General features: G+C 35.4%; 2 protein-coding genes across 2 annotated transcripts in view; one reads left to right on the top strand and one right to left on the bottom strand.

Annotated features, from left to right (window-relative positions):
* The window catches only part of LOC105211042 (CD82 antigen), a 100402-nt gene that overhangs the window by 7682 nt on the left and 79359 nt on the right, over window positions 1-13361 (bottom strand). The gene's annotated exons all lie outside the window — the stretch shown is intronic.
* Window positions 2261-7637, top strand: Tret1_15 (facilitated trehalose transporter Tret1). The gene is made up of 6 exons (XM_011182300.3): window positions 2261-2387; window positions 5841-6073; window positions 6139-6269; window positions 6384-6724; window positions 6815-7236; window positions 7307-7637. Exons 1-6 carry the CDS (start codon window positions 2312-2314, stop codon window positions 7511-7513), a joined length of 1410 nt encoding a protein of 469 aa, XP_011180602.2. The 5' UTR covers window positions 2261-2311; the 3' UTR covers window positions 7514-7637.

The following is a 13361-nucleotide window of genomic DNA, read 5'->3' as shown; positions in this document are numbered from 1 at the left end:
CGGGTATTAACCACGTCCACCCACCATATTATGCTTATGTTCGAGAACACTAAAACTAGAACATAAAACATATAAAAAAATCAAGACACATGGTATCTGACAAAGTTACCACACCTACTTTCAGTTTCTGTCCCAATCCCATGTTCCAATGCCCAATACTCATATACTTATTTACGCGTTTCTGGGAAGGAAGCTTTATCAGCTTTTTACATCCATATAGACAGTTATAGACGTGTAAACATGGAGTTCACTAACGCCGAAATTTGCGCTATTTTCAAGTTTTCCTTCGTTAAAGACATATCCGCTAGAGAAACGTACCGTGAGATTAATGGTGTTTTGGGGGATGGTACTCTTATCTCTTCGCACTGCGGAGGTATGGTTTCGACGATTCAGAGCGGGTGAAAACAATACCATGGATAAGCCAGCCGGCCTGTGACGACGAATACCGATCAAATCGTGGAAATCATTGAGTTAGACCGGCTGTGGCATCTCGTGACATCGCCCAGGAGATGGGAGTTAGTCACCAAACTATTTTAAACCATCTACAGAAGGCTGGATACACAAACAGCTTGATGTTTGGGTGCCGCATGATTTGACGCAAACAAACATTCTGGACCGAATCAACGCCTGCCATATGCTGCTGAAACGGAACGAACTCGACCCATTTTTGAAGCGGATGGTGACTGGCGACAAAAAATGGATTACCTACGACAATATCAAGGGAAAACGGTCTTGACCGAAGGCCGGTGAATCGTCCCAAACAGTGGCCAAGCCGGGATTGACGGCCAGAAAGGTTTTGCTGTGTGTTTGGTGGGATTGGTAGGGAATCATTCACTATGAGCTGCTCCCATATGGCCAGAAGCTTAATTCTACCATCTCCTGCGAACAACCCGTCCGCTTGAAGCAGGCAAACGACCAGAAGTGTCCAGAATTGGCCAACATGAAAGAGTGTAGTGTTCCAGCAGGACAACGCCAGACCACACACTTCGTTGATGACTCGTCAGAAGCTACGGAAGCACGGACGGGAGGTTTTATCTCATCCTCCATATAGCTCGGACATAACGCCAAGTGATTACCACCTGTTCCTGTCCATGGCGAAGGCCCTTGGTGGTATAAAGTTGAACTCAAAAGAGGCTTGCAAAAAGTGGCTGTCCGGATGAGTTTGCTGTCTAGTAAATGTATATATTTCAATTAAGCGTGTTAATTGAGTTCGAAACATGGAACAAATTCTTTAGTAAAACTATCAGCCTAGTTGTCAATTTTTTAACAATGCTAGAATGATGGTTGATCTATTCGAATTTGAATTTTGTCTCCCTGTTGTATGAAAGAGTAGAATTGTTGCAAATTTTAAGCGCCTAACTACTTTCGATTACAATTTTGATGCAAAGTGAAAAGTATAAAATTAAGTATCCCAAAAATTAAGCACAAAATAGTATTTTCCTAACCCAACATGTAGACTATATTTATATTTGCAAGAAACCTAAAATCAAAATATCAACATTGCAACATTTTTTCTCTTTTAACCTCCAATTAATTTCCCATATTTTTCTTAGTTTACCAATTCATTTCTGCTCTCCAGCCTTAGCAATCAAAGAGTGTACACACAATGAGTACAAGTCACATAAACTCAGACAATACTTAGACATTTTCTTTTTGCCACATACTTAATGAATGAAATTGCACACAGAGAGGGATCTCTCACTCAGAGGGATGTTTTAGAATTTTCCCGTAATAAATTATAGTTGATCTTATAACTTAGTGTGTCTGTATTTTATAGCTTCATAAATAATTTTGAGAAGTTTAAAAAATAAGCCGATTTAGCCGAATGGGTAAGTAACTCATTGCAGTATGACCTTCGGTTTTCCCCCATCATAACCGACTGTGAACATTTTGACAACTGCATTCATAATCATACACATTTAAGATAACGGTAAATATAATGTAAATATAACCATAGACAAACGGAGTCTGCCTGAAATGCTTAATTGCATTTATATTTATTATACTAACTGCCTGCAACAAATACATTTATAACGCCTCCATAAACAAATGAGTGGTCCATATAGCACCACATACATACATACACAAATGTCGAAAATTATAAACAATTGTAATGTGATAACGGTATATGCTGCCAGTAACGGTATTAATATGCATTTATATATTTATATAAAGTCAGTTCTCGGTGAGATCTCTTCAAAAGCGCGGCTGGCATTTCGAAACGCCCCATAGCGCGGTGTTGACTATCAAAGTACCCGTTGCTTGTGTGAATTTGTGAATTTAGTGCCCGAATATAGAAATCTTTTGAAAAATGTTTGGATTGTGCAAAAATTCTGAAGGTGTCTTCAAATATGAATTCCGCCGACAGTTGCTGGCATCAATGTGCAGTAAGATAATAACAAAAATATATTTGAATGTATTAAAAAGTGAAGTGAATTTGCCAAAACCAACGGTTAATTGGCAATAATTTTAAGTCATTTAAAACATGAAGTGTATTCGAAGAAAATTCGAACATTCGTGAATTCGTGAAAAAAATCGAAGTTTCTGTTACAAATGAATTGGGTTTATATACACCAATTTCAATAGCAGCATTATCAAATTATAGCAATAATTATTACGGCATAAATCATAAGTTTAAAATTGCTATAAAGTGGAATATATTATTATATATTATTATAAAATATTATTGAAATAGAAAACAATTTTAAAACTGAGTGTGGTGAAATAAAGGATTGAAGATAAAATTATGCATAAGGCAGTCTGCTTTAGAAGCCGAAAAAAAGCGTTTCTTAGCAATTTTTGTTTGAAAGGGAAGGAAATGATGCGGTAAACCGAATTTTAAGACGATAGTGTACTATATTTAAGGCTTAAAAAACAATATTTATTATTAAAAAAATATTGAAATTTTTTCAAAGTTGTAAGTATTTTTCTGGAGCGCCTGGAGTCTGCACTTGTAAATCGGTGCCGGTGATGGTCATGCGATGCATCTGAAACAGTCGAACCAAATGTTTTTTTTTAATTTTGATAAGTTTCTGTTCATTATGAACTAAAAAAATACCGAAGAAGTTAAAAAAAACCCAATTTTTTCAAAGTTTGAAAAAAAAATTCACTTTTTTAAGAAAAAAAAATTGACTTTAAGTTGCAAAACAAGCAGTTTAAATAATACTTTTGTCCAACTTTTTTAGATCAAATAGAAGATAATTTAATACTGAAGCTAGATCACTTTGGTTTTTTTCGATCGGACATATATTCGTTTTGCTATCGCCGGCACCGTTTTCTAACACTTGTGAAAATGAAAACTCGAGAAAACGCGCTTTAAAGTTTTCGTTTTCATTCGCACCTGCTCGACGCTCGGCCACTAAAACTGCTCTAGTTTCGAAAATATGTCGAATTGGCCTCTGGAATTTTAAAGACATATTCTTGGATAGTTTTGGAAGAGATTTAAAACAAAACAAAAAAATCGATTTTTTGAACCCTGTAAAGCGGACTACTGCCTTAAAGCCCTGCCCCTGCCCTAATAAAGAGTGAATATTTTTATGAGAAGCCTTGAGTTACAATGCTAGCCCGAAAAATCTGGATTTAATGCCATTTTTAGGCCAATGTAAAAGTAATGGTATTGAAAAACAAAAAGGAAAAAAAGATTACACCCAAATATACTCCTCCATAATGAGACCTCTCTACCAAATTTTACTCTCATAACTTTATTTATGGCTTAGTTATGACACTTTATAGGTTTGCGGCTTTTGCCTTTGAATTTCTATAAAATATCTGAGAGATTTTCAGATATTTTGTCATGTTCAATATTTGGGGCCTTGAAAAGTTGGAGTCCGATTTCGATTTTATGACGGGTGACGTCACACTACAAATGCAGTTTTTGTTCAAAGTTTTCGACTGGTGCTTACAAAATTGAGTAGATGTAAACCGATTCTATGCTTTTGAAGTTGAAAGTTTGAGTTATTGGTCTACAACTTTGCTCCCGCCATTTTTTTGTACATTTAAGTTTTTTTTGTATAAAAACGGTTACAAATGTCGATGATCCCCAGCCGCACTTTTCTTGAGAGTAAAAAAGAAAAGCAAAATTTCCCGCAAATATCGAGAATTCGACTCAAAAAGTGACATTGTCAGTTGAAAATAAGTTTGGTATGCAAACAGATCTGTACAAATATTTTGTTGGGTTAATGTTGACACAAATGTCCCAGATCGATATAAAAAAAATCGATTTAATCGACCAGTACTTGACCCTAGAGACATCTATTGGAAAACGGTGGAAGTAAAGTTGTAGGCCTAATACATTTCATTAAAATTTTTAGTCCGTAATATGTGACCACATCTATATGTGGAGAAATCAAAAGTCGAAATCTCTTACATTAAATATATGTATGTTCGATTCGCTGCTCACTAAGGCCTAGTGAAACGAAGCCATTGATAATGTATAAGCAAAAGGGATTAGTCCTTTAGCCGAAGGATCTATTCATGTATACAACCTATAAAATCTGAATACAAATATAAATAATAAAGGGTGTTTTTTTAATATGTGTGGTTTTCAAGAAGAAATAAAACACATCCATATAATTTTATGTTATAGCCAATAATTTTCTTCTTCTTCTTGGCTGGCGTAGAAACCGGTTACGCGGTTATAGCCGCGTCCACCACAGCGCGTCGTTTATTCCTCGTTTTGGCAGTTTGGCACCAATTGGTAACGCCAAGTGAAGCCAGGTCCTTCTCTACTTGGTCCTTCTAACGGAGTGGAGGCCTCCATCTTCTTCGGCTTCCACCAACGGGTATTGCATCGAGCACTTTCAGAGCTGGGGTGCTTTCGTCCACTCGGACAACATGACCTTGCCAACGTAGCCGCTGTATTTTTATTTATTGAACTATGTCGATGTCGTCGTATAACTCGTACAGTTCATCGTTCCATCGTCTGCGATATTCGCTGTTGCCAATGTTCTGAGGACCTAGCTTCTGCACCATAAAGTTGGACGGGAATGATAAGCGACTTATAGAGTTTTGTTTTTGTTCATCGAGAGAGGACTTTACTTTTCAATTGCCTACTCAGTCCATAGTAGCACCTGTTGGCAAGAGTGATTCTACGTTAGATTTCAAGGCTGACATTGTTGGTGTTGTTGATGCTGGTTCCCTGGTATACGAAACTATCCACAACTTCAAAGTTATGACTGTCAACAGTGACGTGGGAGCCAAGACGCGAATCCGCTGACTGTTTGTTTGATGACGGGAGATATTTCGTATTGTCCTCGTTCACCACCAGATCCATACGCTCCGGAAGTTTTGAGCTGCTTGAGCCACATGCAAAAGAATCGTTCCTGGCCACTCCCAAGTGAATGACAGTCAGGAAATTTCCTCATTTACGCGAACTTCATATTTTAGGTTTATTATACAGAGGGTGAGGGTTTGCCATTATGTTTTAAAAATGATTTCGGGCAAATAATCAAGTAACAGCTGTCAAAAATAACTAAATTATTGCATTATTGGTGCTCAATTTAATTGATATTGGTAGAATCGTTTACCAAAGAGAACCCGCGCCTCGATTTGTTCTCCATTATTCTATGTAAATACTTACTTAAGGCTTGCGTAAAAACGAAATTATATACAATACAAAACAAAATTATAAATTATTACATTTACAAGCTCAGTGCGAGTAGAGTATATAAACGTATAAGTTAATATTTACTTTTCAACTTATCTATTTACGAGAGTAATTCAGAGACGGAATAAACTCGCTCGCATAAACCTATTAGATAAATATTTATTTTTGTCTACAAATTAAATTGCATTATTTGCTTATCTAAATTATCTTAATTTCTTTTTTATCACATTCAAAGTTACGATCATCACATTTTGCCATGGCTTCGGTTTGGGTTGGTTCTCAGTGATTCTGGCCAAATTGCAGTCGCCCGCACAGACTGAATTGGACTTCGTCATTAATGTTGAGGAGGGTTCGTGGATTGGCGGACTGTCATCGCTGGGTGGTGGTTGCGGTAATATCGTTTATGGCATTTTAGTGGATCTCATCGGGCGTAAAGCTAGCATTTATTGTCTAGCGGTGCCGTATATAGTGAGTGTGTATACATTTTTGAAGAAAGCGGTAGTCTTTAATGCATGTTTACTTCATTTATATAGATTTCTTGGATACTCGTATATTTTGCACGCTCCGTGGAATATCTGTATGTGAGCCGCTTTTTAGCTGGCGTCACAGGCGGTGGCACATATGTCATCATACCGATTTTCATTGGTGAAATTGCGGAACCAAAGTACGTAAATCTTATACAACCTCGGGTCTACAAAAATCTGAGTGTTCTTTCAAATAGTAAACTAACTTGGATCTTGTATCTATTTAAGAGCATTTCCTTCTCCATTTCTTTCAGAATACGTGGTCGCTTAACGGCACTATTCTCTCTAACCTTAAATAGTGGCATATTTTGTGGTTATATAATAACAGCACGCATACGATACCATTTGATACCGATAGTCGGTGTAGTAATGACATTAATTTATGTGCTATTTCAAATCTTTTTCCCGGAAACACCAATGTTTTTGCTACAACGTGGACGGAATGACCGAGCTAAAGAGTCCTTGAAGTTCTATCGCAACTACGCACCGACAACAAAAGAGAGTGCCATAGAATTTGAAAGGGCTTACCAAAAGCTCAAGAGCGATGTGACTAGTCATCAGGCAAATACGAATACTGTGACATGGCATGATTTCTGTAAGTGAAAGCGTGAAACTGTTAACACGAAATATTTATTTCGCTCTCGTTCTCTATCACTCACTCTCTCTCTTTCTCTTCAAATGACAGGTAATAAACGCGCTATGATTGCATTTGGCAATGGTCTTGTACTCATGTGGTTGAATGTCTTCTGTGGCGCCTATGCGATACTCTACTATACTTCCAGTATTTTTGTAGCCGCACGCACCGAACTGCATCCAGACACGAATACCATTATAGTGGGTCTGGTGCAAGTCAGCGGCGTCTATACGGCGACTATTCTGGTCGATAGATTTGGTCGCCGTCCGTTGCTGATATTCTCCTGTGCTGCCACCGGTGTGGGCATGACGATATTTGGTCTGTATGGTTATCTCTTGACAAACACCTCGGTCGATTTATCGTCTGTTAGCGCTTGGTTGCCGCTGGTGAATGTTTGCCTTATTATGTTCGTGGCCAATTCGGGTCTAATACCAATTCCATTTGTTTTGCTGGTGGAGTTAATGCCGCCGAAGGTGAGTCCATATCCTGAATTATAATTTATATATAATCTCACCTATATTTTTTTTCACATATTTTAAATAGATACGCGCTAAAGCGGCCGCCGTTTGCTTGGTGCTATTCAATATCATCGGTTTTCTTCTCATGAAAATGTTCCCGATAACATTGATGGCTTTTGGTCTCTATCTGCCGATGTGGTTCTTCGCGGTTACAAGTGTTCTGGGCTTGATTTATATAGTCGTCTTCATTAAGGAAACCAATGGTATGTCGCTCAACAAAGTTGAAGCATGAGTATTATAGTGATATATGTAGTACAAAATGGGGGTGTAATAGTCAATAAGTGATATTATATATACTAAGGGTGATATCTACATATGTAAGTACGGAAATAAACAAATAAAAATTAGTTATTTTTCTTGCTTCTTTTATTAATTATTCACCATGGAGATGTAATATTATCTTCTCAACCCAACAAGTAGACTATACCATATTTATATTTGCAAGGGACCTACAAACCCAAATATTAAACCGGTGAGTTGAAAACGCTCTAATGTAAGTTATATTTGTAGCCATAGTTATGCACTCCCAACTCCCAATGATTTTCCCACATTTTCTTAGTTTACCCATGCATTTACACTTTTTACTTTAGAAACCGAAGAGTGTACTCTTTCATAATGAGTACTGAGTACTCTTTACTACTGACCTCAATTCCATGCCAAGCATTCGATCAAAATTTATGATAACCCTGAGCTAAATATTGTTGCTGCTGTTAGCGGTAGCGGCTAAACTCATTGTATTGCACACTCGATGGGCATATAAATATTTTTTAAAATGCAACTTATGTTAATGCGTTTCATTGCAACAGTGAATTTAAATGCCGCTCGAACACAATGCCAGTAAAACGGGACAAACTTGAAAATTGAAAAGCAAAGCACTCAGCAAAAATGTATATGTTTATATAATATCATACATAAATATTTACGAGTCGATAAAGAAGATGATATACATGTTTAGTTTGATATAGTAGTGAAATTTGTAAGATGGTGTGTATGCAGATGGCGTTAGTTTGCAATTTCTATAGGGTGGAAATAAATGGATGACGGGAGGTTTCTTAGTTTGACACCTGGCGATCATACTAGTCAAGTAGTCCGTTTTTGGATTATATGAGAATATTGCGATATTATTACTGGTCAAGTGATAGGGTTCATACTAGTATGGAGACTAATTTTCCGACATTTTTAAATAGCAATATTTAAATATTTATTACATAACTTTACTATGCACATAAACATAAAATAACATCTAAAATTATTTAAAAAATTATTTATTATAATTGGTAACCTTCCTCAATTTTATGAAATTTTACAGCTAAGTAGTCATTACAAACTAATTTTACCAAATTGTTAGCATTATCATTTAACACTTTATTGCATTTGTTAATTTAAAATATTTAGCCACAAAAAAGCAGTACTTTGACCATGAAACTTTAATATGCAATGGACAAAACCCGCTGCACACTAAAGAGGTCTCAATAGGCTGACTTGCATGCCTTATTTAAGGTGAGTAAGCAAGTATATATATACAATATATTTGGTGAAAAATGTCATTTTATATAATCATGTATTTGCAGAAAAATAGATTTTGATAGTTTGTACAGTAGTAGCCATTAAAAAATTAAAGAAAATAATTTTGAGAACATATGTATCTACAATAGCACTTGTTATTCCTTTAGTTAAACCATATTAAATTTCATATCAAAACTATAAAATATTTGTGTATTTTTGATGGTTCAATTGCAGTTTACTATGCAGTTACTAATATAATCACGAAACTAGAGCAGTTTTATAGTAGGTACGGTTATGATTTTATTTTTCATTTGTATTACAGCAATTAAGATTTAACTTAGTTAATAATAATGCACTTTATTAGCTTTCCACCTATACTAAGTACCGTTATTTTACCAATCACTTATCGCTTGAATGGCTTTAAATTGTTTACAATTGTAATTAAAATTTAGTAAACATAAAAACGAAGTTGATTTACTGAAGGCAGAGCAAATGAGAGATCTAGAAGAGAGAGAGAGAGACAGATTTATTGTTTTTTATTAAGTCTACAACTGCCACCGTTTTTTTGTAAATTTAAGGTTTTTTTGTATAAAAACGGTTACAAATGTCGATGAGCCTCAGCCGCACTTTTCTTGGAATTAAAAAAGGAAAGCAAAATTCCCCGCAAATGTCGAGAATTCGGCTCAAAAAGTGACATTTTCAGTTGAGAATAAGTTTGGGATGCAAACAGATCTCTACAAATATTTTGTTGCGTTAATGTTGACACAAATGTCCAAGATCGATATAAAAAAAAATCGATTTAATCGACCAATGCTTGACCCTAGAGACATCTATTGGAAAACAGCGGAAGCAAAGTTGTAGACCTAATAAGTAAGAAGAACGTCACTCAAAATATTAGATTAGGTATTAAAACTGATCCTCCAGTTGGGAGATCATACTTCGACAGCTGCAGATAAGTTTTAGGTTGTGAAATATACCTAAAAAATATGGATTTAAACCATTATGTATAGAAGTATATATACCTTTACCAATCTTCCAAAACAATTGAAACCAGCTAGTTATCTAGATTTCTAAAAGTATGGGAAACAAGCAGTTTTAACATTAGTTATTCTTTTACTTTGTCTTGCATTTTAGTATTTACATTGGCAATTTACGTCCGCCGAAGATTTTTAGGATCACCACCTATGAAATAATGATCGGTTAAAACCCCTATAAATTGGAAAAGCTGAGGGTAAGAACCTTATCGGACATGTGAAGGCATCTGTGGTGCCTTTTTAAGGCTTCAAACATTAGTGAAAACACGGGAAACCCTGAGAAAATTCTCCATAATATACTAAAATTAGAAAAAATCTTCGAACAGAATTTGGGAACTACAAACGTGCAGCATCGCTTAGCCTTGTCTCAAAGGTATAAAGCTCAGATTACAGATTATGCTGATCAAATTCAAAAATGAAAACATCTTACATTATTCGAGCTAAACATATTTAGAAAATACTACGATAAAATCAGCTTGTTTACCCAAGCTTTAATTATTGCACCATTTCTTGCCGATAAATTACCAACATTTACCACTTTGTGTGTCAAAATGACACTGACGTCTAGGCCTTCTTCATTACAATGACAATCTTTATTATACTTCGCAACAACAACAATACCGATATGTAAGCAATGCACGAAGTTACGAGGGCAGTTCGTTAGGTCAATGGTATTTGTGATTTCCCTAAATGGGCATTTTAAATGCAACTCTGCACATGAGTAGAGTTGTTATGTATAGAGAGGGTCTTAGAAAGTAAGTTTAGAAAGAAAACTCATAATCACTGGACCAAATTTTTCGAGTCCTCAGAAGATACCTATTTATTAAAAAGCTAATCTCAACTCAAAAAGCCACTGACTTATCGCACTGCCCTCAAATCTACGACAGTATTTTTTATCAAATAAATAACAAAGTAAACTGAATTTCCATCGGCAGCGACAAGTGGCCATTAAATATGCACCCTGACTTTTCCTTACAACCAGCACAGTCAGCGACCACTCAACGTTGGTAATATCTTCCATGGCAGTGGCTATCTTCTGCTCGTCTTCTTTGGGCGCTTCTTTCTACGTTTATTGGCCACTTGTATTAGCCATTCGCGGTTTACACTTGGTTGCGCATGCTCGCACGGTCATTGTACAACAACAACAATAGATAATAAAAAACAACCAACACAAATAGAATTGTTGTTGCCAGCGTATCGGTGATAATAAAGCAATAAAAACAACAACACCAACAAAAACAAATTAGTCTATAACACTCTGTAACGAAAAGCGACACCAACAACAACGATAACTCACAACAAATAATTTAAAAAAAATTGCGACAGACGACGACTGAATTCGAGCCTGCACGCCAATCACCGCAGCAACAGCAATAACAACAACAACAATTGCATGTGAGTGTGGTAGCAACCAGTAAGGTGAAATAAAAACACAATTTTTTGTATGAAAATTATATTTTTGTGGCCTAACCTCAAAATCACAATACACCACCGCACACTGCACATCACACTTGACTGCATTCGTTACGTTTCGAAATGGCAACGACACAACAACAATGAAATTACGTGCAATAAATGCACAAACACTATCATCGAGCGCCAACCGGCCGCCACTGAGCTTTGCGTGTGCTTTGTATGCGCTCCTCACTGCTATTATCACTTCACGCTTGTGCTTATATGCATGTGTGTATATGTGCTTCACTTTTTGTTCTGCTTTGCAGCATAAATGATAGCTTATTCAGTTATGGAACACCTTTGTGGGTGACATGTACTGATTTACGAGAGCACGTGACTAGGTGCTTGAACTAGCGCGGTGCATCAGTGTTGAATTTGTTACGGCATTAGCAGCGTTTGCTTTTATGAACCGAAGATGGCTGAGACATTTTCTAGAAAAATTTAACTGAACGATTGGATTTGCTAGGGTTTTATAAAATCTGTAGCTCTAAATAGAGATGAACTTAATTTAGACCTTCTCTGAGATAGTATTGATAAACACTTTCAGTCGAACTTTCATTCATAAAGTATATACTTGGTGTTTTCAAAAGTAGCACAGATGAAATCGCTGAAAGAGCTATGTCAAAGGCTATGTCAAAAATCGAGTTTAAAAAGTGTTTCGATGATTGGAAGAAACGCTAGGATAAGGGCATAATATCAATTGGGGACTATTTTAAAGGTGACAAAATTAATGTTGAGGAGTGAATAATTGTTTATCAAAAAAAAAAAAAATGCCCGTTATTTTTTGAAAACATATTGACCAATTTCTTTGGAGTTTATATATTTAGCTGTTAGCTGAGCTGTTGTTCAGCTAATATAAAGATTTATCACCTTATCCAAGATTATGATTTCTCACTATGCTTTATCGAGTATAGTGCTGTTGATAAGCTTGGATTACCGACAACGATATTAATCTTGCTCTGTTTTTGTCGTTGTACTTTTTACAATTAAAAGTAAAGTAAACTAGTTAAAAAGGACCAATTTCTGTTAACAACACTCAAAAATTACGTTTTATGGCACTATAGCCTCAAAGGAAGAAAACAAAAGTAGAGTAAAAACATCTACCAATTTTGAGCTTTGAACTCATCAATCTCAAATAAATAAAAATATCTCAGGTTTTCAGTTCAATATTAACAAAAACTGACAGTCTATAAAATAAAAAAAGTCTGCACTCCTCTACACTTCGGTTTAATACAATTTTCTTGAAGTACTATCTCTATCCGACTATCGGAGTAGTCGACTTCAAATAACAGAAAATTATTACTAATATTTTGTATTTGGAAAATCTGTGAAGAGGTTACTCATTTCAGTTGTATTTATTTAAAGGTCTATCGTCCTCCGGTATACACAAAATATATATGTATCTTTGAAGATTTCAAACTGAGGTGTCTTCATCAATTTTAGATATCTTTTCTATAATTATAAAATATATATTATATTTAGTGGGCCTAAATAGTACATTTCTAATACCGATCTCAACTTATTGTAATTACAATATCGATCTCAGATATCTGGCTTAACTCAACGCAAGGTCGACAGATGGACAGACATCTTAAGATAAACTCCTATCATGTTTCCCCTCATTTCGTTCTCCCATGATGAGTTTAATTTGGTGAAGGGAATAAAACTACCATACCAATAAACATAAAAATATGTATTTGAGATCCAGAAAAAACACTGTATTAAGGGTAAGCATTCACAAAACATTTATTTATGCCTAAAACAGACATATGGTTTCTATACTAAGATGTACACTACAATAAAAGCTCAAGAAACCATATACCAGCATAGTGACACACATGTAGTATTGTACTATGTTTACATTCATCAGCTGATACAAATAAATTCAAGCAAAATGTAATTATGAATAACAGGCAGGAAAATTGATCCAGACTTAGTTATAACTTCAAGCAATCTTAAAATATCATTGTCCAATATAATTATTACATATTACATATTATTACATACATATTACATATTATTCAAATAATTTTTTTCAAATTTTGTTTTTTGATTTCAATGAATTTTGAATTTAATTTATTTTCT

Source organism: Zeugodacus cucurbitae, chromosome 4, assembly GCF_028554725.1.
Source record: "Zeugodacus cucurbitae isolate PBARC_wt_2022May chromosome 4, idZeuCucr1.2, whole genome shotgun sequence".
Lineage (NCBI taxonomy): Eukaryota > Metazoa > Arthropoda > Insecta > Diptera > Tephritidae > Zeugodacus > Zeugodacus cucurbitae.
Note: the sequence above shows the minus strand (reverse complement) of the source record. Positions and strands in the feature narration are given on the sequence as shown.